At 40.1% G+C, this 25,681-nt stretch overlaps 1 protein-coding gene across 1 annotated transcript; it reads right to left on the reverse strand.

Moving 5' to 3' along the window:
- Positions 1–5,491: 5,491 nt before the first annotated feature.
- Positions 5,492–24,868, reverse strand: si:dkey-261h17.1 (putative protein TPRXL). Its single transcript, XM_039604813.1, has 5 exons — positions 24,638–24,868; positions 10,202–10,261; positions 9,884–10,032; positions 7,478–7,741; positions 5,492–7,223 (listed from the first exon to the last, which is right to left on the reverse strand). Exons 1-5 carry the CDS (start codon positions 24,717–24,719, stop codon positions 7,032–7,034), a joined length of 747 nt encoding a protein of 248 aa, XP_039460747.1. The 5' UTR covers positions 24,720–24,868; the 3' UTR covers positions 5,492–7,031.
- Between the last annotated feature and the right edge of the window lie 813 nt (positions 24,869–25,681).

The following is a 25,681-nucleotide window of genomic DNA, read 5'->3' on the forward strand; positions in this document are numbered from 1 at the left end:
TGACATCTTTTAAGATACTACTGCGTAACTTGCTTCTTGTTTTCAGTAGCAAGCTTGCGGAGGGTGTTGCATAAGAGGAGGTTTCGGTTCTGGGAGCCGCATCCATCTCCTCACAGGATGTACTCTTTATACGAGGAGTTTTCTTCAAGAAAATGTACAATGCATGAAGCAGACTTATTGGCAGAGAGGCCAATAACTCTCATGGCAAAGGTAAATTGTTGCATCACATGATGCCTTGTCATAGATGGTAAAGTTATGTGCGCTTAGTTTTGTTTTATAAAAAACAAAAGGCAGAAGCTTGAAGCTTGTGGCAGAGCAGGGAGACCCTGTAGGTCAATACATGTAACCACTTGGCTTTTTTATTGTGAGTTTCCTTCATAGCCTACGAAGTCTTTTTTCATGCGTCATTCGTCCCACATGGCAGCACTGTTGTTCCCTGCTTTAAATGCACAACAAGTATACTAGGGATAGATTTAAGCCTTTGAATATTTTTTGAACACTTGCATTGACAGAGACTGGATTCCACACTGGATTTAATGGTTTGCAGAGGAGTGTGTGACGGTACAGTGACCTACAGAGATGCTCCAGAAGAAAGGTCTTAAGGAAGTCCTGCTGTTCTGTCTAACTCCTCACCTTTACTTTCTGCGTCTTCTCTGGAATTTTCCCTCTTCTTCCTACCCACTTCAAAAAACACCACTGCTTAATGCCAAAGATCAACAGGAGTATTTGCTGGCAAACTGATTCTTTTACCGTCCACCACAAGGTGGCAAAAAAACTGATGTTGACCTCCTGAGTTCAGTTGCTTCTGTTCATCACTGCTTCACACTGCTCTCCTACACCAGCGGTTTAACAAAGTGTTTCCTTTCAGTCCAGTTTGTCCCAAAAATACTAGTGTAAGACCGGCCTCTCATTCAGATTTTTTTCTGGACATTCATGTTCCAGGTCTTTGGATTTGCCCTCTTTCTTGGCCTTCCCTGACAAGCCACAGTGCATTAACCTATATTAATATATTCACCTAGAACAATGGCAGCAGATGATTCATAATCATTACTTTCAAAATAAATATGAAAAAAAGATTGCAGAACATAGGATTTGATTTAGTATTTTACCCAATGTCAACATAGTTGAGCACTGCTTTAGTCTGCATAAATTAATTCTTCTTAAACTTTATTAGTACTGCTTAAGTTTGTTCTTTGTGTTCTCTTTTCTGACATAACAACAAGACGAGTAATAAAAACATAGGTTGATGGTTTAACATAGATTATTGATTGGACCTAGACCTGTGAAGCACTTTGAATTGCATTTTTTTTAAAGCAAAGGCTTTATAAATCTACTACATTTATTTTCATTAGTTATTTGAGTTCTTACATCTGAGAGTAGACACAGCAGAATGAGCACATTACATTTATAAAAAGTCAAAAGTGGCGATACATGTTTTTTAATGGACAGCAATGTTATGTTGGCACATCCAGCTGTTAAGTTCAGTGAGTAGCTACTTTTTAACTTTAAGATGTTCCTGTTACTTTTTCCGTACAGTTTCCCTGCGTGGGATCTATGAAGATTAATTTGTTTTTAAATTATTGTATCATCAGGCACAAAGAGGTAGATTAACTGGAACTTTTACCTCAAGTACCAAGGCATGAATGATTAATATTTCTGCAGACATTAGGCTTGAATGTTGCTGTCTCTTCAGTGTTGGCCATCCCTCTGTGAAAATTATGCTTGAAAAAACTGATCATCAAGTTGTAGAGTCAAGTGAAGAATGTCCATATGTTGAGCTGATGGTGAACAGCAGCAGTAGCTGTGTCTGTAGGCCTGTTTTTCAGAGAGAACAAAAAAAGAAGAATAGGCTGTTTATTGTGTTTTTTCACTTTGAGTTTGCAGTTTGGCCCTAAGGCCACAGCAGGGGGCATCCTAACCCAACAATATCACATCCACTTTCCAGTCCAAGCTTCACTCTAGTCTGGAAAAGCACCTCATGCAAGTCACTTGAAGAATGTTGTGTTTCTTTATACACCTACTTTATAGTGGGTAGCTGCAATGTGTTTTGAGGCTAAAACGAGGTCTTTTTTATTAGCCTAATAAATTAGACCTATAATGTGGGGTTATTGTGTAGTTTGTCTGGTGTAGTGATTTTGTAAACTCGTAAGCGGTTTTGTAAATAATTGTTCTACTGCAATCAACTGTGCTCAGGCTTACTACAGTTTACTAAAGGGTGATATGTGCCTTCTGGATTGTTGCATCACTGGAAACAAGAGGCAGTGTTTTCCAGATTCTTTCCTACAGCAGATGTTGGTGATAGACAACAATATCACAGAGAGATTTGCAGGAAGCAGATGGAATATCAATTCAAGTTTCCGTTGTTACATGTTGTCTAGGTTTCTATGGAGACACAATGTGAAATATCACCTTTTCAGTTGGAATTTGTTACTTTCAAAATGCACCACAGAAAAATCCTCAGAAAATTCTATTGCAAACTATTGTATGACCAGAAATGACTTAACAAGAGTTTAAATAAAGGAATAATCTAATCTCATTTATGAAAATAGGATGTAGTTTGAGATTTAAATAGTGTCCTAGTATTACTGACCTTTAAAAAGAACCAATAAAAACTGCATTCAAAACCATAATGTCCACAATGACATTCTGGTTAATCCCTTATGTGTGCACATTAGTCAGGGAAACCCCATATTTGTCTTCAAATAACACCTACCTTAATGTGGATCCCAGCTTTGAACTGCAAATTACATTTCTCCAATGCATGTTTTTTTTAAACTATGTTCAAGTATCTTAGGTTGCTCTCCTGTTGCTGTGGATTGCTGTGGCCCTTTCACCACTACTAAAATGCCAGTAACATAAAAAAAAGTTAAAGTGGCTCACATTTCTTTAACTTCCTCCTGTCATGTTTAGGCACCTATTCACATCCTTCCTAACTGTATTTGGTACTATATCAGTAAGTTGTTGTTTGACTGTCACGCAATGGTTGATACGCTCTGTATTTCAAAATGTCACAACTTTAATAACTATAATAATTACGGTGGCACAGTGGTTAGCACTGTTGCCTCACAGCAAGAAGATTCTGAGTTCAATTCCATCATCAGGCTGGGTTTTGTGGGGTTTCTCTCCAGGTACTCCGGCTTCCTCCCACACTCCAAAGACATGCTGTTAGTGGGGATAGGTTAACTGGAAGCTCTAAATTGCCAATAGGAGGGAATGTGAGTGTGAATGGTTGTCTATTTGGCGACCTGTCCAGCTGGGATAGGCCACAGCCACCCTGAAAAAGAATAAGCAGAAGAGATGGATAATAATTATAATTGTGTGTATATAGTACATGTAGAGAAGTAAAAATGACAATTTTTCTCTCTTCGTCAGGTAAATCTGTTCAGTGATTTGTATACACATATATCAGCCAACCTCATGTGAGCAACTCAAAGCATTTAGGCTTATTGACACGTTAAAGATTGCTGTTGATTGACAGGTTTCTCTGAGTATTTCATGAATTAATAATTTAGTGGGATTTTCCCACATAATTTCTACACTTTACAGAGAATGGTCTGAAAAATAGAAAATATCCTCTAAACAGTAGTTCAATGGATATTTTCACCTTAAGAACAGGAGACTTAGGTTAAAATTAATCTAAACTCACCAAAAGTGGACAATAGAAGTTTCGAAAAACATTGCCTGGTAATGGTTAGAATTTGGAGTAAACAACACGAAGCATGGACTCAGAGAGTCACTTTCTTATGCACAGATGCTCTGTTAGTACAGCTCACATAATAATCCAGACATTAGCAAGCTGCAGACATTCCTTATTGTATTTTCTCCTTGAAGACACACTAATTTAGTTATTCCAGGTTGAAAATTCTTTTTTTTTAAAATATATTGTGCAGTATGGAGTAGATTTTTCTGTTAGCACCCTGGCATCCAATCACCTTTTCATGAACCTTTACATTTATCAGTCTTTATGTGCTCAGTGTGCAGGCCACACCTTCTGGCCTCGGGGTCCCACAAAGTCTCTTGAGTGCTCTCCTTTTCCTCCAGCCTCCTATTCCACCCAATATTATCTTCCCATTAAGGAGTTTAGAAGGGCTGAGCTTTGGCATGGAGAAGGAAAACATGACGTATTTGGCAGCTGTAACTATGTTAAGGGGGGGATCATCCCCACAATAAAAACAACCAGCTGAGTTTAGTCCATCATTCCAGATTCCACTACACACATACACTACTCTTGGCCAAATCCAGGAGTATAAAGGGGTGGGGTGACTAAGATTTGGATGGGATGAAAGATACGAAAGAACAAGCTTGGAAATAGGGGACTTACGTGACTCTGAACAAAAGCTGAAAATTGGAAGATTTGAACTGATACTCTGCAGGGGCATAGGGGTGGAAAATTCATGGCTTAAACTACATTCATATTCACTTATCATATGAGGTTCATGTTAATTCAAACAGTACTTATTAATCTTTTCCTTTGAAACAGCTGATAGTGTTTTTCCTGCATTAATATGGAATCAATGTTTTAGTTTATTCTTTTTTCAGTGCAGCATGCCGCTACAGTTAATTTACACTGCATCAGGACAAATGTGGAAAAACAAATGCAAAAAGTCCATACCTTAAAATATAAACTAGAAACTTGGGAAATGAGTAAAAGCTGAAGGAAAAGACTTTAATTAGGCGTTTTCACATGGGTGGAGTGTGTTTCTTGAAAGTAAACACTTTGTAAAATAATGTGATATTAGCCTGTCAGGTAGGTTGTAAATAACAGAGATACATGTCTGACAGCATAGATAAAGCAATTTTAACATTTTCTGGGATTTGCACCTTTTAATTTGATGCCGTCCGACAGATGGCCAGCCTTAGATTTGACTACATTTAGTATGACATGCGCTTCTTGCTGGCTTTACATTGTGACTTCATGTGGCAACAGGGTTGTCCTACAGCATTGCTAAATGGCATTGAGGACATATTTTCCTTTAGGGTGTGGAGAGGGACAGGGCAGGGACCTGATCTTGTGATGGAAGAAAGGCGTGAATGTATGGGAAAAAATAGCAAACCGTCACATGTGGCAGAGAGCAACACACAATTGATGAATATAATATATAAATGCAATACTAACAATATAACATGAATGCTTAAAGTAAATGTATATAACCATGATGATGGTCTTGACTTTTGAGTGACTTTTGACTCTGAGCATGTCCTGATCCATTCAACAAGACAGCTGGTGGATGTTTTTACTGCCCCACCCAAACTGTGAAAGACAAAACAGTGTTAAGTGATGTCACTACTACTGCTTATGTAAACCAGCTGTGGACCTTATGGGCTGTATGGGACTTAAATTCCATGTGTTTTAGACCACAGATGTGTGTAAGTATGTGCGTGTCTGTCAGTAGTTGTCTAAGGAGCTTGGCAGTAGTTAAAAACACAGCTTCTCTTTAAACTCAAGCAAAATCACGATTTTTTTCTGGGAAAAAAAAGGCTGAAAACAGGAAAACATATACAATGTTATTTATTTAGTTTTTTTTTCATGTTAAATCCCATTTTAACTACAGAGTGCTAGTGAAATTAAATAGTCACACTGAAATATTGATGTGATAATGGTACGATACAAGATGGATCAAAAGAACAATGAATGCGGGACATTCCAGTTTGATATCAGAGTTTTTAAAGTTATTATCATTCTTGTTATTGTTATTAGGCATGTCAGGGAAAACTGATGTTACCTCTATTTATAGGATTAAAAAAGGCATATTTGGACCATTAGATGCTGAACTTGATTCATGGACAATGACTGTAAGTCATTGTTTCTAAATATATTTCTTTGTCATATAACCTAGATAAAATATGATGATGATGGGAGAAGTATATACTTAAACACAATAAAAGTTATAAAATGAAAATCTTGGCACACAGAATGAGCAATACAAGTATGGATACACAGAATAAAAACAAGTATATACAGTAATGGACAGAGAATAATACTAACAAGTGGATGGGAATAGGTGACATAAGGAGGCTCTGTGTCTAAAGTCTTTGTGAGTTTGTTGGTCAAACAGTCAGTAAAGAGGCCTTTTGTCTTCGTGATTAATGCCACGGTGTGACTTAAATGTCAATACTCGTTTTGCTTCACCATGGCGATTGTCCACAACTTGGTTAGCTGTCATTTTACAAATTTCTACATTTTTCATGGCTGTCGCATGCGGTTAAGATTTACCAATCACTGACACGTCTGATCAAAACTGTTGTATTATCGTGAAGCACACATATGTACATACAGTACAATAAGGAGGATAAGCTTGATGCATGTATGAATATATACAGTCATTGCACAGTACAGATGCAAGTTTATGTTAATACACTCATGCAAAATGTCATAGTACACCCACACACACACGCACACACACTTTCAACCACCTACTCACGTTAAGAGGCCAATGTATTTTTGTAAACAGATTTCAAGGCAGTGTGAGTTAGTTCCTGTCTGTCTGTTATGGTCTTACATTAATGTAAGGAACCGTGTTATTTAGGTGCTTTAGCTGTGTTTTCAGTTGGATGTTTGGCTGGAGCATTAAACCAGACGACAGGCAGAGCCTCTGCTGAAATGGACAGCACATTGCTGTGACTCCAGAGGCTGCAGTCATCATGGTAGCAGGCTGTGGTTAATACTAACATTATAGTCTCTTCACACTCAGAACTGCCCATCTCCTGTCTCTCCTCTCCTTTGTGACTGCCATCAAAACCCAGGAACCGAGTCTTCGTCATGATTAATCAGCATCATTTATCTCTGCCATTATTGTCACCATCAGACTAGTTTTCCTGATGTTTTTTGAGGCATGTAGCTAAAAGAGCAGGCAACGGGACCATATAACAACAGGAGTGTTTATGTAAGGGATTGCTGTAGTCCCTAAAGTCCACATTTCTGTGACCTCTGTGTGATTAGGCAGGAGTGAATTCTGAAACAGAGATGTGTTTTCATAAGACGTGTGTCTGTGTGTCGGTAGTTCCTGGGATTCAATTCATTTTGGACTATTTCACAGCTCAGTGTCTGCTGTCTTGGTGGTGGAGTGGCCGTTGGTAGGTGGAGGAGGTTGGGTCTTGGCTGCCTCGGGGGACTCTCCATTTACGCTGGGCTTCTCCTGGGTCTCAGGAGGGGGGATGAGGGGGGCTACAGAAGCAAGAGTGCTCCCCTGGTTCTCCTGATCTGCTGGATAGGTCTCATCTGTCTGTAAATAGACCACAAGTTGGACTTCATCATACAAAAGCTAGAAATTTTCAATTATCATAATACACACATGAAATAATCCAAAGTTGTGTTTTTCTGTACAGAATTTACAATTGTTATAAAGATTTTTAATTAATCCAGCGGCACGGTATGGTGTACTACAGCTAACAGTAACACCCATGCCAACATGAATATATAAATAAGAGCGTTCCGCAATGGAAAGATACTCTACTGTATATTGTACAATATGCTTACCAGCTTCACTCCCTTGGTGTCAGTCCTGCGTTGGCAATAGCAATAACCTACAGTGATTCCAAGGGCAGTAAGCAGACCACTGACAAGTAGTCCCACAAACACAGAGGAATTTGATGATGACGACGATGATGATGACGACGATGATGATGACGACGATGATGACGACGACGATGATGGCGATGATGATGATGACGATGATGATGATGACGACGATGATGATGGTGATGAACGTAATGATGGTAATGGACTTTTAGTACTTCCCACCTACAAAAAAAAAGGACAAAGTGTTATTAAAAAAAGTTATATGGAAACAGTTAAAAACACACATTTCTGGTCAAAAAAATCCAGAAGAAAATAAGAGGTGTTCTTATCTCAGTCATGAGATGAAAGTTGTGAGAGTGCAAGTTAAGTGCTCATAGCTGAGTTTTTGCTGTCTGTATCTGTGGTAGTCCATTACAATTAGAGAACTTTCACAGGGAGAGTAGGGTTCAAATTAAACGTGAAGCCATGCTGTCCTATTTGAATGGAGAATAAAGAAGGAAGCTGGAGGATTGTCTATTTGCAAGTAGTTTAAAAAAACAGAAACAACAAATAAAAAAAGATGGACAAGCGGAAGAGAATGGACGGATAAATAACTTTTTTCTGAAATTCGTCTTCTGTAGCTTTGAGAGAAACTCATATACAGTATATTTAAAAAAAATATTATGTAGGTTTTTCACACAAAAAGTAAGAAAAACAAAAAAGTGCATACTTGCTGTTATGTAGATGGACAGTAGTTTCTCTAATAGTACACTTTTCCATATATCGCTGTCTAGCCTGGAGCAATCTCCTACAAAATATATCCTAGTTTGCAATTGCCTGATGCAATTTTCACTCTTTCAGTAGATAGTTTTATTCATACACAGGGAGCACAGGGCCACCAATCAAACATGTGTTTCAGACTACACACTGGCCCTTGTGCGCCTTACAGACAAGATGCAGCTGAGTGAACTTGCTGACCACACCTTCTTTTTTTTTTTTTTCACTTTAACCCTGAATAATGATATCATCATTGCACAACTTCAGGCTTTGTAACTTGGGAACACTTTTTATTCTTCTGTAATGTGATCCAGACTGCTTTCAGCATTCCCAGAAGACCACTGTGAGCTGTAACTTTGAATCCTCAGTTAGTTGGGAGTGGGCTCACAGCTGGACTCTTCTGTAATGCTCAGAGCTTTGAAAAGAAGAGGAAGAAACTCAGGAAGGCTGAAGTCAAACGGCAAAATCAATCCCAGGGAATCTGTTCTGTTCTCCATCTGTTGCTTGTGACTGATCAAATCCTACATCTCATTCCTGCTTTGCCTGAACTTACATGACCGTAGTTGGATGTTTAATTTGAATCGGCTTATTTTAACATAAACAATTTATTTGATACTGAAGATAGAAGGAGAAAAACATGTGTTGGATTTACAGATTTTAGCGTTCTTATTTCCCATAACTTCAGAGCCGGCCATTGTAATATTATAAAATGTGATCCACTGATACTGGCGATTCAGTTACCAGTGTCATATCAAGCCATTTAGGAATTTCATGTTTAGTTTGTTTGTTTGGTCCTGGCTAGATGTTGCATTAATGACCTACATAACGGACTTTCTGTTCTGTCTCGACACACCTGGAGTGACATATGGCACAATGTAACGATGACTTCCGATATAACTTTTAACATCACATTTTCTTTTGTTGTTCATCAAAAACTACATGTACAATTACAGTTTAATAATGTAAGGGTAAGTATATTGTATTACACAGTAAGATAAATCTGTAGATTTATCTGTAGGTCAGATATTTCTGTTTTGACAAACCTTAAAAAGAAATAAAAAATCTATAATATACTAAAGTTGTTACAAAAAAGCAGTTGGAAAAAAAAAGCCACACCTGTTTGAGTGCATGAGTGGAAACATTAGCTCTCCAGTTCATTTGTCTCCAGCATTGAGCACAGCTTCATGATTTACAACTGCTGAGGAATGTCTGAGAGAAGATCCACTTTTATGAGACCAATTTTTCCAACTGTAGGTCTTTAAACACATTCATCTGATTCCTCCAAGCAGCACAAAACACTTCCTCTGGGGACAAGGTGTAGGGAGCCAGATAAAGGGTCTTGGTTAGAGGGAGTGCCACCAGGAAGTGACTGGGATTAGCTCTGTCTCCTCTCATATCACTGTACTTATACTCCACATATATTGCACATATACTTGTAACTACAGCTTTTGCCATCACTTGTAAATACATGTTTAAAATATAAATGTCATCATTTGTATAACATACAGGATAACATATATCATTTTCATTTTGGCTGTTTGATTTATTGGTGATAGAGGTACTATTAGTTAATAAGTTGAAAATATGATGCTACAGGCCGGTATTTACCATTGTTTTAACATTGCTGGAGATTTCTTTGTCCATGCGTGTTTCTCCTGGGAATGACCCAAGTGCATTGTCGTTAGGGGAAGCCACACTTGGCTTTAATGAAGTCATCGGGGAAGTAGTGGAGGCTGTGTTTGTCCCTGAAAATGAATCTTTAAATACAAAGTTTTGTCAGGCACCATGTCTTATGTCACAAAAGCCTGTCTGTATATATTTTGAAGGAACTTGGCACTTTAAAATAACATCTCTAAAATCCAGTGAAATTGTCTGGAATCCAGTGCTGTTCTCACATCCCATTATACATTTTTTGAAGGTTCTTACCTGTACTGACACTTGGTTCTTTGGTAGAGACGATGGTTTGGTTTTGACAAATCACTACACCTGTAAGGAAGGGAGAGCAGGTGAATCACAGAAAGACGGAGACATCGAGAAAAAGGAATTGCAAATTAAACACTTTATAATTAAAATGGTAAAAAAAACCCCTCTTGCATAAATACACAGTTTGTCCCATATGTTTTGTCATTTCATTTCTTGCAAGGGCTCATAAAGTTTGATGCCAATCAGACAAAACAGGGTTTTTTTTTCTTGGTATTGTAGGTCCAAAGTGTAATGTCATTTCCTATGACAACATTAGCTAGCTTTACATTACACTTCAAGCCTTATTTTGAACCTATTCTGTTGGATTTGCTTCAAACTTGCAGCCCAAGAAAGCCTAATGTTTGGCATGAGTGTAGCTAAAAGACTTATTCTTAGAGCCTGGAAATCACCATCTCCTCCATTGTTTAGGGTTTGGCTATGTGAGATGATTGCATGCTGACACTCATTTTAAGTTTGTCGAAATCTGGGGCCCTTTTCTCAATCATGTTAACAGGGATTCAACATAAAATTTAACCCATTTGACTGCACGTGTTTGTGTGAAACTGCACTTCTGCCGGACTCTGATTCCTTCCTGGACTTGTTCCCCACATCTTTTGGACTTGGGGAACTCTCTGTTGCCCTGTCTAACCTCACACAGAAGATCATCTTCTTTGGACACTGGTGTTTCTTTTGAACTTTTGATTTGTACTGGCTAACTGGTGTATTTCTTCTTTTCTTTCCTGTTTTCCTGTTTGGGTTTTTTTGTGTGTGTGTTTGGTTTTTGGTTTTTGTTTTCTTTTTTTCTGTGCTTAAATGTTATTGTTTTTGAATCTTATGTCCTTTGTCTGGTGTGATGTTATGTAACTTTGAACTTAAAATCTTATAAATAAACATTAAAACAAAAAAAAACAAAAAAAAACTTGCAGCCCAAATGTTATGATTCCTTGGCAAGAGGACATTTATTTATTTATTATATAAAAGTGATAGTGATGTCTCAAATGAGAGCAAGTACCAAATTTTAAACGATTAGCCTACAAATTCTGATGCAAATTAAATCAGTCGGGTACTACCTGAAGTACTATAACTGGTTCCATGATCTGTGTGCCACTGTCTCTGCTGCAGTTATGATTACATTAAATATACCAAATCCCACAAAATGAGTGTAGTTAACTTCTGGTTGTTTCAGTTCATTCATACAGGTTAAGGTTCCAAAGATAACGTTTTTTCCGGCTCATGCATTGGTTCTTGTCTTCACATCATCTGTAATTCTATGTCACAGATATCAAATATCAAAAACTTCTTACACTTGGTTTTCCACAGTTATGCCAGTGCAGTACTTCTGGCAGTTGGAACAAACTGCTAATGTACAGTGGCTTGCAAAAGTATTCGGCCCCCTTGAACTTTTCCACATTTTGTCACATTACAGCCACAAACATGAATCAATTTTATTGGAATTCCACGTGAAAGACCAATACAAAGTGGTGTACATGTGAGAAGTGGAACGGAAATCATACATGATTCTAAACATTTTTTACAAATAAAAAACTGAAAAGTGGGGTGTGCGTAATTATTCAGCCCCCTGAGTCAATACTTTGTAGAACCACCTTTTGCTGCAATTCCAGCTGCCAGTCTTTTAGGGTATGTGTCTACCAGCTTTGCACATCTACAGACTGAAATCCTTGCCCATTCTTCTTTGCAAAACAGCTCCAGCTCAGTCAGATTAGATGGACAGTTTGTGAACAGCAGTTTTCAGATCTTGCCACAGATTCTGGATTGGATTTAGATCTGGACTTTGACTGGGCCATTCTAACACATGGATATGTTTTGTTTTAAACCATTCCATTGTTGCCCTGGCTTTCTGTTTAGGGTCGTTGTCCTGCTGGAAGGTGAACCTCCGCCCCAGTCTCAAGTCTTTTGCAGACTGCAAGAGGTTTTCTTCCAAGATTGCCCTGTATTTGGCTCCATCCATCTTCCCATCAACTCTGACCAGCTTCCCTGTCCCTGCTGAAGATAAGCACCCCCAGAGCATGATGCTGCCACCACCATATTTGACAGTGGGGATGGTGTGTTCAGAGTGATGTGCAGTGTTAGTTTTCCGCCACACATAGCGTTTTGCATTTTGGCCAAAAGTTCCATTTGGTCTCATCTGACCAGAGCACCTTCTTCCACATGTTTGCTGTGTCCCCACATGGCTTGTGGCAAACTGCAAACGGGACTTCTTATGGTTTTCTGTTAACAATGGCTTTCTTCTTGCCACTCTTCCATAAAGGCCAACTTTGTGCAGTGCACGACTAATAGTTGTCCTATGGACAGATTCCCCCACCTGAGCTGTAGATCTCTGCAGCTCGTCCAGAGTCACCATGGGCCTCTTGGCTGCATTTCTGATCAGCGCTCTCCTTGTTCGGCCTGTGAGTTTAGGTGGACGGCCTTGTCTTGGTAGGTTTACAGTTGTGCCATACTCCATCCATTTCTGAATGATTGCTTGAACAGTGCTCCGTGGGATGTTCAAGGCTTGGGAAATCTTTTTGTAGCCTAAGCCTGCTTTAAATTTCTCAATAACTTTATCTCTGACCTGTCTGGTGTGTTCTTTGGACTTCATGGTGTTGTTGCTCCCAATATTCTCTGAGACAACCTCTGAGGCAGTTGTGGAGCTGCCTCAGACCCTAAACATAAAGCCAGGGCAACAATGGAATGGTTTAAAACTAAACATATCCATGTGTTAGAATGGCCCAGTCAAAGTCCAGATCTAAATCCAATCCAGAATCTGTGGCAAGATCTGAAAACTGCTGTTCACAAACGCTGTCCATCTAATCTGACTGAGCTGGAGCTGTTTTGCAAAGAAGAATGGGCAAGGATTTCAGTCTGTAGATGTGCAAAGCTGGTAGAGACATACCCTAAAAGACTGGCAGCTGTAATTGCAGCAAAAGGTGGTTCTACAAAGTATTGACTCAGGGGGCTGAATAATTACGCACACCCCACTTTTCAGTTATTTATTTGCAAAAAATGTTTGGAATCATGTATGATTTTCATTCCACTTCTCACGTGTACACCACTTTGTATTGGTCTTTCACGTGGAATTCCAATAAAATTGATTCATGTTTGTGGCTGTAATGTGACAAAATGTGGAAAAGTTCAAGGGGGCCGAACTGTATATATAATCACCTTTAAGAAAAGATGTTTTATGTAAACATTTGTGAGTTTTTTTGGTTTGTTTTTTTTCTAATAGAGGTTAAAAAGGTGGTTTGAACATCTTATCCTGGTGATTTAAACCTCAAGCCCAACCCAAAAACACTTAACAGTTTGGCATGTTTTCTTAAGGGCACTTGCTAATTAGTACTCACTTAATTTTTACTCTCTGCATCATATAAAAATGAGCAGCTTAGGTCAAAGGGTCATGACCTCACCACACATCCATCTCCTGGGAGAAATCTTGTTTATGTAATAACTTTTGTTGGAAATCTAATATCACAATCATATTATGACTGAAAATGACTCTTAACAAGTATTTTTATATATTGAAGACTGAACAGTGTTATTAAACGTAAATGCTCAGATAACAAGCTCCTTTAACTTGTATTTTTTAAAAACAGCCACAAAAAGATATAACTATGTAGCACAGCTTTGCCACAGCCATGAAGGTTAAATGAGACATAATCAGCATCAGGGATCATCCTGCCTACTGTATGATGGCGGTGTAATCCAATTCAGCCGGAACTTCTAAACACTCCCCTTCTCATGGAAGAAACCCAGTGTAGTGTGTAAACAATTTAACGTGTAACCAAAACTATTCTGCAATCAAAGGAAAATGTTTTCGGTGCACCACTATCATTATTTAGTTAAACACAAGACGCATTTATGGGACGTAGATTTAAATGTTTAGTGTGTGTTTGTAATCCTATAAACATGGCTAATTTGAACTTATTCTGGGGAAGTGCCAAGCGCACTTTGAAATGTTTTCATCCAAAACAAGAAGCTAGCGAATGGCCGATATGATACATCTACCACTCTAGGTTGGACCATGTAGGTTCTCTCCAGCAATGTGTCCTATCTCGCCAGCAGCATCAACTGGCTGGACATTGACCAAAGTTGGTCATATGCTACAATTCAATTTGTAAATCGGGGTACAAATCTGGGCTATCAGATCATTCGATTAATTATGATTTAATCTACTATGTTTAATATGTCAAAAATAGCCAGCCTACCAAATTGACTTACCTTAGTTTATACCTCGTGACTCTAAATATTTCTTAGTGCAATCAGTATCAGTGAAAGATTTTGAAGCATTCCACTTACTAAGCAGTCTGTATGAATTGTAAGACACTGGAAATCCCTTTATTCTTATGTTTTATAAATGAAAAAAATCACTATTCAAGAAAAAGGTGATTACATTAATCCTTACATGTTGAAACATTATGGAATATGTCATACTGTTATAGGTAGTAGTGCCTCACTACTGTGGACACAGACAGCTTATACAATTGTGTGAAAAGTCTTCCTATGTTTCCAACAAGGCCCGCCTGGCCTCAACAAGAAGCCTTAGGCGCTCCAGTCTCAACACAAACACAGGGAAACACAAAAAAATGCATAAACACATCCTTGGTCTCTCTCAGAAAGCAAAAGGCCAAGACTGTGAGTAAATCTTGGGTGAAGATTGAGTAAATCTTGCTCTTCACTGCTTGACTACATGAAGTGGACTTCCTGGCCTGGCTGTCCTCCTTTTAGCCTGGGTGTTCTACCGGTTGATGTGGTGTGTAGCCAGATGTAAGGAACTAAATAATAAGTTACATCAGATGTGCTGTACACTGTAGTTGTTGTTGGACAAATTAAAATTACAGGCAGTGAGACAAAAGGTAAAACTTCTTTGAAAAAAAAAGAAATATGAGTCTCTTAAAGCACCTGCTTTGTCTGCTGACATGACGTGCATGTATCTCTATAGGACCACAAGAGTTTGTAACATGCTGCTGGAGTAATGAGATGCTGGTCTCAAGTTTAATCCAACTGTACTTCATGTACTTTAAATGGCAGGGGAATGTAAGCAGCCCCTAAAGTCAGATACGCTGTAAACACTGTGGATGTCAGCCCCAGAAATAAAGCAAGATGATCCCTTGGGAGATTCTCAAGAATTTCGCAAGTGACTGAATCTGGAGTAATGGATTACAGCATGAAAGGTCATTACAGAACTGGCAACCTGGATTGCACATCATCAATCACTACTTTTAGAAAAGCTCTGTGTATTCAGTCTATAGAAGATTCAAGTCTGGGCAGGGGTGCTATAGCCACATGTTGCAGGGAGGAGGTCGTGTATCATTATCATCAATTTATGCACTAAAGTTGCTATGACAGCCAGACCTTTCATTTTTACATTTGGTTTTGTTTCCTGCCAGACAACCTTCTTTCACCCCTCCTCCTCACTGGGAAAAGTCTTCCAACTCCCCCTTGCTGTATGCACTAACAGATGCAAAAACATAATTTCAAGAGCACGGTGCCAAAATCACAAGCTAGAGAATGTACAAAGCGCAATGTTCTCTGAAGATAGTTCAATCAGTCTAAAACGCAGTTGCTACCATGGTAAGGTAAGATTAAATACAGATTTTACTCCTGTGTGTTCATTTTAATGGTAGTTTCAGGTCTCTTCCTGAGAATGCAGCTTCTCTACTCATAAAAAAGTACAAAAATTAAACTTTTTATGCTATCCTGTGCTTGCCTCATTTTATTTACTTGATTTACTTTGAGCTATTTACTACATTTAAAGGGCAGTTGAGATATTGAGTCCAATAGCAATAATGATGAGCATAACAATAATAAAAACACACTTTTTAGCATCAGAGGTTGAGCACTTCCTTTGAATTTCTCATTCAACTATGATGAAATTGAAATCGATCTAGTGCTCACTTAAAAAAACAAACTGCATGAGTGGATTCTGCTACATACAATATTTGGTATACTTGTTCTGAATTCATCCTCATCATCATCATCAATACTTGCGCTGAATAAACAGACTGGTTTAATGCATAAGTCTACTGTATGTGTGCCTATATATGAGAATAAGTATAGTGTTATTTCCCATGTCCCTGTTATGGGAAATAACTAAATATGAAACAAAAATCTCTCACAGGCTTCCTTTTCCTGAAATGTAGCTGCCATTGTGATTGTCATCCCAGCTTTTGATTTTAGGGTGGGGAAGAAGCAGGAAATTGCAGTAAAAACAAACGTTGTCACACCTGATTAAGTGGTTGCAGTCAGACAGTATAAGCCAGGGACAGGAGTCCTTTACTTATGGTATTTGAGGATGAGGCCTGTTTCCTCTCTGGGGAGACTGGGGAGGAGGCCTGGAGAGGGGGATGAGTGGTGCAGCTGCAGCAAGTCTCCTTGGGGAGCTTTTTCCCTCCCTACATATGTGCTGTGCTGTGAAATCAGTAACATCATGCAAAAGGAGAAAAGTCTCAGCCCTAAATCTTGGGGCTTAGATTTGACCTCCACCCAGACTGTAGAGACAACACCTTGGATGTCATAATCAGCCACACCCTCCTTCCATTACTTCACCAGATGTCCAAAGCAGAGCCCAAAGTCTCCCATCACTCATCCCTTGCTACTCCTAGTAGTTCCTATTAGGAGGAATTTTATTTTATATTTTAAATTTAGGCAGAGATTCTTTTCAATCCTGCAAGCCCTCAAGAAAAATATAGATCTTTTCATAGCATAAACCAACTAAACACCAAAAAACAAGAAAACAACAGCACACTAAATCACTACAGTTCAGTTTATTGCTATTTGGTGCAATGAAAATACTTGGAATATACCAGTTAATCAGTAAACATAAGAACTAATTTTGTTTCTGCACAGACGGTTGGCAAATGTTGACATTTTCCACCCTGCACACGCCCCTGTTTTGAAACAAAACACAACCATAAAAAAACCAACCCAAAAACAATAATAATTAACCGGCTTGGAATGTTATCCATGCACATCCTACTGTATGACAGGATGTGGATATCACAGCACACAGTGACCTCTTTGAACTACAGGGACAAACATGCTGGAAACTACAGATAACAGCCATCACCAGGCACATACTCTTGGAGTGGAACTATAATGCCTGTTGTTATAGGAATATAACCTGGCACTGCTTTTATTAGGAAGATTTTACTTACTGATATTACAACGCACACCAACGCACACCTCCGGCAGAGCTTCAACAACATTCCGAGGGAGACTGGGGACATTGAGTCCGAATGGACCATGTTCAGCGTCTCCATTGCAGCTGCTGCATTGAGCTGCGACGCAAGGTGGTTGGTGCCTGCCGTGGTGGGAATCCCGAACCAAATGGTGGACACCAGAGGTGAAGGGAGCCACCAGGCTGAAGAAGGAGTCCTATCGGGCTTGGTTAGCCTGTGGGACTCCGGAGACAGCCGACAGGTATCGACAGGCCAAGCAGAATGCGGCTCGGGCAGTGGCTGAAGCAAAAACTCGGGTGTGGGAGGAGTTCGAGAGGCCATGGAAAAAGACTTTCGGACTGCCTCGAAGAGATTCTGGCAAACCGTCAGGCGTCTCAGGAGGGGAAAGCGGTGCTCTACCTGCACTCAGGAGGTGTTGATGAGGTCCGACCTCCTTAATCCCACTGACACGTTCCCTGAAAGGCTCTGGACCGTTGTAGGGCTGTCCTGGTTGACAGTTCCCTCTGCACGCCTCTGCAACGTTGCGTGGAGATCAGGGGCAGTACCCTGGACTGGCAGACCGGGGTGGTGGTCCCCATCTTTAAGAAGGGGACCGGAGGGTGTGTTCCAACTACAGGGGATCACTCCTCAGCCTCCTGGGAAAGTCTATGCCAGGGTGCTGGAAAGGAGAGTTCGTCCGTTAGTCGAACCTCGGATACAGGAGGAACAATGCGGTTTTCGTCCTGGTCGCAGAACACTGGACCAGCTCTTTATCCTCTCAAGGATACTTGAGGGTGCATGGGAGTTTGCCCAACCAGTCTACATGTGTTTTGTGGACTTGGAGAAGGCATTCGACCGTGTCCCTTGGGGTGTCCTGTGGGAGGTGTTATGGGAGTATGGGGTGTCTGGCCCATTGCTACGGGCCATTCGATCCCTATACAACCGTTGTAAGAGTTTGGTTCGCATTGCCGGCAATAAGTCGGACTCGTTTCCGGTGGGTGATGGGCTCCGCCAGGGCTGCCCTTTATCACCGATTCTGTTCATAATTTTTATGGACAGGATTTCTAAAGCGCAGCCAAGTGGCGGAGGGCTTACACTCGGTGGCCTCAGAATCTCATCTCTGCTTTTTGCGGATGATGTGGTTCTGTTGGCTTCATCGGTGAGGGCCTCCAGCTCGCACTGGAACGGTTCGCAGCCGAGTGTGAAGCAGCGGGAATGAGGATCAGCACCTCCAAATCTGAGGCCATGGTTCTCAGCCGAAAAGGGTGGAGTGCCCACTCCGGGTCGGGATGAGTTCTTGCCCCAAGTGGAGGAGTTTAAGTATCTCGGGGTCTTGTTCGCGAGTGATGGGAGAAAGGGCCGGAGATCGACAGGCGGATTGGTGCTGCGGCTGCCGTGATGCGGACGCTGCACCGGTCCGTCGTGGTGAAGAGGGAGCTGAGTGTAAAAAGCTCTCAATTTACCGGTCGATCACGTCCCGACCCTCACCTATGGCCACGAGCTGTGGGTAGTGACCGAAAGAACGAGATTCGCGGATACAAGCGGCAGAAATGAGCTTCCTCCGAAGGGTGGCTGGCCTCTCCCTTAGAGATAGGGTGAGAAGTTCGGCCATCCGGGAGGGGCTCAGAGTAGAGCCGCTGCTCCTCCACATCGAAAGGAGCCAGTTGAGGTGGTTCGGGCATCTGACAAGGATGCCCCTGGGCGCCTCCTGGGTGAGGTGTTCGGGCATGTCCCACGGGAGGAGGCCCAGGGCAGACCCAGGACGCTGGAGAGATTATATCTCTCGGCTGGCCTGGGAACGCCTTGGTGTTCCCCGGATGAGCTGGAGGAGGTGGCTGGGGAGAGGGAGGTCTGGGCTTCTCTGCTTAGGCTGCTGCCCCCGCGACCCGATCTCGGATAAAGCGGATGAGGATGGATGGATATTTTACCCAAACCTATTGTTTTTTGTTTCGTAAGCTATAGTACTGAAAAAAAAAGTTTTTTCAGCAGTAAAGCAAAAAACAAAAAGGTAACATTATTACTGATAGCAGCCACTCACTGCTGTTTTTATTCAACTTCTAATTTACTCATTAAAATAGTTTCAACAGGGCAGTGAAACTCAAAACCTATGTTTCCAAAACAGTCTGTCCATTTTCTTAGTGGATTAGAAACTGGACACACCAGCTGTTCCAAGAGGCGACAAGCTGCTCTCCTTTTCTATCCATGGATTGATTCCAAGACTCTAAGATGTTTCATGATACTTTGTGGGGAAAGAAAAAAGAGACGGAAACATATCGCTCTAAACAATCTGGCTTTGATATTACTGAAACTAAGGAACCAAATTGGAAGAGGAAGCCAGAGAAGTAACTGTAATAATTCAAAAACCTTCCACATTTCTAAACAATGCAGTTTGTCCTCTACACAAAAACACTTGCCCAGAAACATATACGTTACAAATGAGTGTGGTGTTCCAACCAAGGCCTTTTAAGAACAGCAAAGGGGTGCAGTCTTATGCTTTCAATTAGGATGTCTAAAGTATGCCTTCAACAATGTGCCATTTAATGAACATTAATTACCAAGAGCTATTATTTTGGCAGTCAAAAAAGCCCCATGAATGCTCATTAAGAGCTTTTATCCCCCTGGGTAAACAGTATAGCCCTCTTTAAGGAAATCCCAGCCTGGGTATCCAACGTAGATTATGTGGTTTATGTGGTGATTGCATTCTACTGGTGTTACGACATCCTCATAACTTTGCATAAGTCAGTATAAGGACAATCTGTTGCTTACGTTTTAGCAAGGGAAAAAGCAATGGATGACATAATAAGTGAAGAGATTTTTCCAAGTTCTTGTTTTAGAAATCACACTTATTTTCTGTTCATTAGCTGAATATGGAGCTGAGTTTCATCTGAGCAGAGATGTTAAGAGCTTCTCATCTTTTGGACATCTCATACTGCCAATTTTCAATTAAATGAGAGACTAAATTTTTTTTCTTTAAAAACTAGCAGCTGTAAAATTGCAGCAGAGTGCCAGGGGAACAAGGAACAATAAGCTCAGCAGAACAGCAGTAATTGGAAGAAGGAAGATTTGAATGGTAGCACAGCTCCTGTTTTTCATTAAGATTGTTTCACAAGGTAAATATTGTTGCTAGACAATCTATTTATCGAAGTCATTTCCTTTTCATGGATGATCATTTGGTTAGCGGCTTTGTTTTCTTTTCATTAACATAATTTTTGGAAGGAAGTTGGATCCAAATAAAGATAACTCAGAGAGAGATACATTTCAAAATATTATTTTGCGCATGTGGGTTTGGCGATATAGTATCAGAATGTACACTGATACAAGATGTTTATTCCCAGTTTGCACATGTAGAAATCGCTAAAGCAAAATGGCTGGTTTTACAGAACACAGGCTTCAGGTTTAATTGCTTTGCAAGCTCACATGGCTCCTCAACCATGACTTTGGGCCCAAGCATACACACACCCTAGGCTGACATAAGACCATGATCTGCCAAGGCTTACATAAAAGACCCACACCCTTCAGCAGATGACGTGACTCAAACTTCATCATCACGACTTGAGACTGAAAGAATGCTGGTCGATAGCCGAGGGCCATGAGTGGCAATATTCTGGCCATGTTTACATTGGCAAGGCAAAGTTGTTGTCTGAGAAAAAAAAAGCTTCAAAAATATGTGTGCAGAGGCGTATCAGGGCTTATTTTCACTAAAGTCTGCTCTTTCACTTTAAAACATAAAGTCTTGACCCTTTGATCTTTCACTTGTTCTTGTTCAGAATGAATTAGTCTCATATTTTTACAGATCATCTAAATAAATAATCACATTTTGTTGTTTTCATGTCTATATTAGTTAAGGGCACTTACATATGTCATACAATAGATATCTACAAAGCACTAATGGCTTTGCACTTCTGCACATATGCAGAAATGCACACAAGCAACTTAATAAGAAACTGGAATATTCCAACCATGAATGAAACCTTTTTCACTATGATGTGTTCTAGCAGCAATTGTTGTAGCCTATTCTGCTCTGCCTGAGGCCCTGACTTAGCAACAGAAACAGTCATTGTAGATGACAAGCCGAAGTAAGTGAGACAAGATGTTTTTCCCCTTCTCCAGAGCAGATTTAAAGCTTGGGTTTTCCCCTGAAATCTTGAGAGAAAGAGAGACAGCTTATAACATACTCCAAAAGGCAATGAATGACATCATCCAAAATTTTAGTCCATGGCCATTTCAGTGCTGCATATTTGCACGGCTGCATGAATACTGAATTACAGCCATGGGAAGTGAGTGTATAAACTCAATCTGTTTGCAGTCAGGGTGAGAGACCTGTTTATATGTGACAAGGATGTTTGCTCTGATAAACCAAGTGAGTAACTCTGGGGTTAAAAGTGAAGGCAAGTCAGTTCCAAAAAAAAGTTCTTTGAATGGCCACTTGAGGCTGATTCTGCAAGTCAGTGCCCAAGACGCCCATGTTAATGTTCCAGCAGCAGAAATAAACATGTTTACACCCTGATACAAAAAACAGTCTTTGTCTCAATAGCAAACCTCCACCTTATGAAAACTGTGCAGAGGGGACACTTTTTTTATAGTTCTTTGCATGTTTGCAGCAACATGACATTACAGCTAAGCCAAAACTTTTTGTTAAACATCCTCTGTAATATGCTGCTGATATGCCACAGGCACATGAAAAACACTTTGACCAGTTGAGGAACTCTATCTCTAAGGGTGCCTTGTTGTATATAGCATCTGGTGTGTCCTTTATTAGCTTTAGTTTCAGTAGCTACTCATCACTGCTGACTGAAAGCACCACTTTGGCATTTTGGAAATGCTCCAACCGAAGGCCGTTTCAAGTCGTTTGGTTATGGCAGTTTTGTCTTTATGAAAAGTCTTTACACCTGTCCATTCCTCCCACATCCAACAAGCTGAAAGTGAGAACCAACACTCCATTTACCATCTAATACTCTAAGACTTTGAGATAAACTATTATTACAACATAGTTAGCAACGGTCACAATGCCAAGATACCAAATTGCGAAAGGTTTTGTATGATGTGGGGCTTTCCAAGACTTTGCAAAAATGTGACTGTTAGTATTCAAGGTTCCCAGATATCAGAGAGAAAAACAGATGACTTAATGTTAAAGTTCTGCTTTTTCTGTCACTCCATTTGCTTTTGTCAGTCTTACAATGACTGCTAATATCGCATTAATTGAACCTCCTGATCTACAACAATCCCATATTGAACATTACAAGATGAGAGATTTGATTCAAGACTCTGTGTTTATCAGGCACGACTTGGAAAAAAGAACCTTCTTTATGTAGATCAAGACATCTATTATGGAAAGAAACATTAAAACTGTCTGTGTCTTTGAATGAATTATGACGTCATCAAGGGACAGATTTCTGATACTACTGCAACCACAGAAGCTGGTATTGTCAAAAGAAATCAATGACAGTTTGTCTCTTGTGACCCAGGGCTAGGACCCATGTAAACTAAATCAAAACAAGAAACAAAATAATCAGACACACAGACAGAGAATGGCAGAGCTGCATGAAGACACAACAATCCATCACATATAATTAGGTGAGAAATGTTCCATTTTTGTTTTTCTGAGCTGTGTGTGACCAGAATTTTGTAATCAAAGGACTGCTGTTGGATGTGGTGAAAAGCGTAGGATGGGTCAGCAGACAACACAACTGTGGTGTTCTTAAAGTAGAAATCAGAAGCTGTGTGCTAAAACCTAAAACAAAAGTGCAATGTTTGTACCTTTTTTTTGAAACGCTAGTTAAGACCACTGCTTAAACACTGATTTGCAAATAGAGCAAAAGGCAAGGCGGTCATGGCTGAAATCATAAGAAGTGGGTGAAAACAAACTCAGTTAATTAAATTATACAAAATTCTTGACATGATAAAACTAGACTAGATTAGAACACAAATAACCAGGGTCACTGGGGCTCAGGTGCTTTAGTGCTTTAGTAATTACAGGTTTCATCCCTGGTCTGTTCACATGCCAATGCTCTTTGGTAAAACAGTGAGCCACAAGTTGCTCTTGAAGTCAAGTGAGTCCCTTTCATTGTAGGTCCATTACTGTATGAGTGCATAACATTTATTGCTTAACACAAATATACATGGTTGGTTATTAGCTCACTTGTCAGACATTATTTCTCACATTTTTAAATATTAGAAAGACTGAAGGAGTAGCGTGTTGCCTGAACAGTAAGGCCTCTTGAGATGACTTTGTGACTTGTGATACTGGGCTATATACATCGAAAAAAGTAATCTGCGTTGACGGGGTATGCCCAGAGTAATTAGATTTCTATGTAAATTTAATTACCATCTGTTAGGCTGCTGATGCAGGCAAGATGCATCAGCAGCCTAACAGTGTAGCCTTTACTACACTACAAACATGTTCTGCCATCCCATGATTGTTTCCCCTTTAAAAGTTAAGCTTCAGTTATTTTCCATCAATCTTGAAAACTCCTCCTAGTGTTCCCAAGGTCACTCCAAACATTTACCACCCCTGTGGCCTTAGCTCTGCACAAGTCGTTACATTGGACTGAACTAGAACTAGACCTGGTTTACAACAAGCGAGGACGCTACCTCGTCCAAGCCATACATTACCCTGCAATTAACATCAGGCCTCGGACTGATTTGGAGTGGACTGGCCAGTGTGTCCACACGCATCCACATAATTGCACACTTGTGCACACAAAGGCACACACTTTTACTATAAGGAACACAGATGAAAGAACTATTTTTGCTCAGTGATGAAATAATATTATATGTGGTAACTTTTACAAATGTAGTACACGTGCAGTTCTCTAAATACACTCCGCATAATATATATGTGTGTGTGTGTGTGTGTGTATTCTGAGACTATATTATGCGTGGTTTACTAGCTCCACTGAGATACACTGCAGGGTATAAAGTATAATGAGTATGTACAGCAGCTTCCACTTCTGAGCAAAGCCTTTGTGTCTGCAGCTACCCCACTGCTAACCATGCCTCTTTGCATTTGTGTGCAGTCTCATGGTGGAACACATCAAAGCAAATCCCCAGCTAGTGTGTAAGCTACTGTGACATAAACAAAATCTTGCTGATGGAGTAGAACGTTAGACACTTTTAGATAGAAAAATAAATCAAAAAGTTCAACTGCACACAATATATAAAACTCTGTTTGGATAGAAAAACTAACTAAGAATAAATGTCCAATGCAAAATAACATACTTTAATAAATACTTATTACAGTACTCACTGCTAAGGAACAGAGTGAAGAGAACCAGAGGCTCAGTCATCTTTCTGTAGGGTCCATTCATTCTCCATGTGGATGTAGCCATCCTCTTTGGTCTCAGTTGGTGCTGGGACTGTGTTAGAGCAAAAAGTTTCTACACACTGAAGGCTAGTGTGAGGGTGGGGAAGCAAAGGGTCGTCGGTGAGGTCTGATAGAGGAGAAAGATAGAGCCTGGTTTGTGTTCTCTTTCTCTTTATATGGCCCGACTCTTTGGCTTCTCACTCTGTGCTTTTTCCACACCCCCTTTCTAACTGCCTCCTGCCCATTTCCCCCAGAGCAACAGTCCCCCTTCCTCCCTTTACTGTGTTCCTGTGTGTGCTCGCATGATTAGCTATCCAGAATGGGATAATGAAATGTTATTGGGAGATACTTGGCAGCAGACTAAGCTTTATGTATTGTAGGTTTGTTTCCTGGTGAAAATACTTGTCTTCTTTCACAAAAGTGTGCACAATTTATGCACTGTTTTGATTTTTCTGAGATTTGGTGGTTGTGCTTAGACTTAAGAAAGGCTTCAGGTGATACCTTCAAGTGATACTCTAGCAGAAATATGAGCCATTTCTATTGCCTGGTCTATGAAAAACAAGTGCAAAGTTCAAAGATGTAGGCAAAAGTGCAGATGTAAACAGAGTTTTGAGAGAAGACAAAAAGTTGTCTGCAACACATTTGACTTCAATTTGGCTAAAGATTTGCAGAAAGGCAAAAGAAAGAACAAGAAATGGAAAAGAAAAAAGAAGAAACAGATGGACAATATGTTTTCGTGATTCATCCATCCATTTTCTTAACTTCACATCCAATTCAGGGCTGGAGCCTATCCTAGCTGTTGTGGGGTGGGGAGGTGGGGTCCAACCTGGACACCAGTCCATTATATGAGTCTTCTTGCTGTGAAGTGCGCCACTTTGATGATGCACATGGTAAACAGGAGGAACTCTTCTCATATTCTACAAAGTGTGAACTTGCATTGCTAAAAAAGGCCTGTAAAAATACATGATGTCACACACAAGCTTGGCT

Source organism: Oreochromis aureus, linkage group 20 (genome assembly GCF_013358895.1).
Source record: "Oreochromis aureus strain Israel breed Guangdong linkage group 20, ZZ_aureus, whole genome shotgun sequence".
In the NCBI taxonomy this organism is placed as follows: Eukaryota; Metazoa; Chordata; class Actinopteri; order Cichliformes; family Cichlidae; genus Oreochromis; species Oreochromis aureus.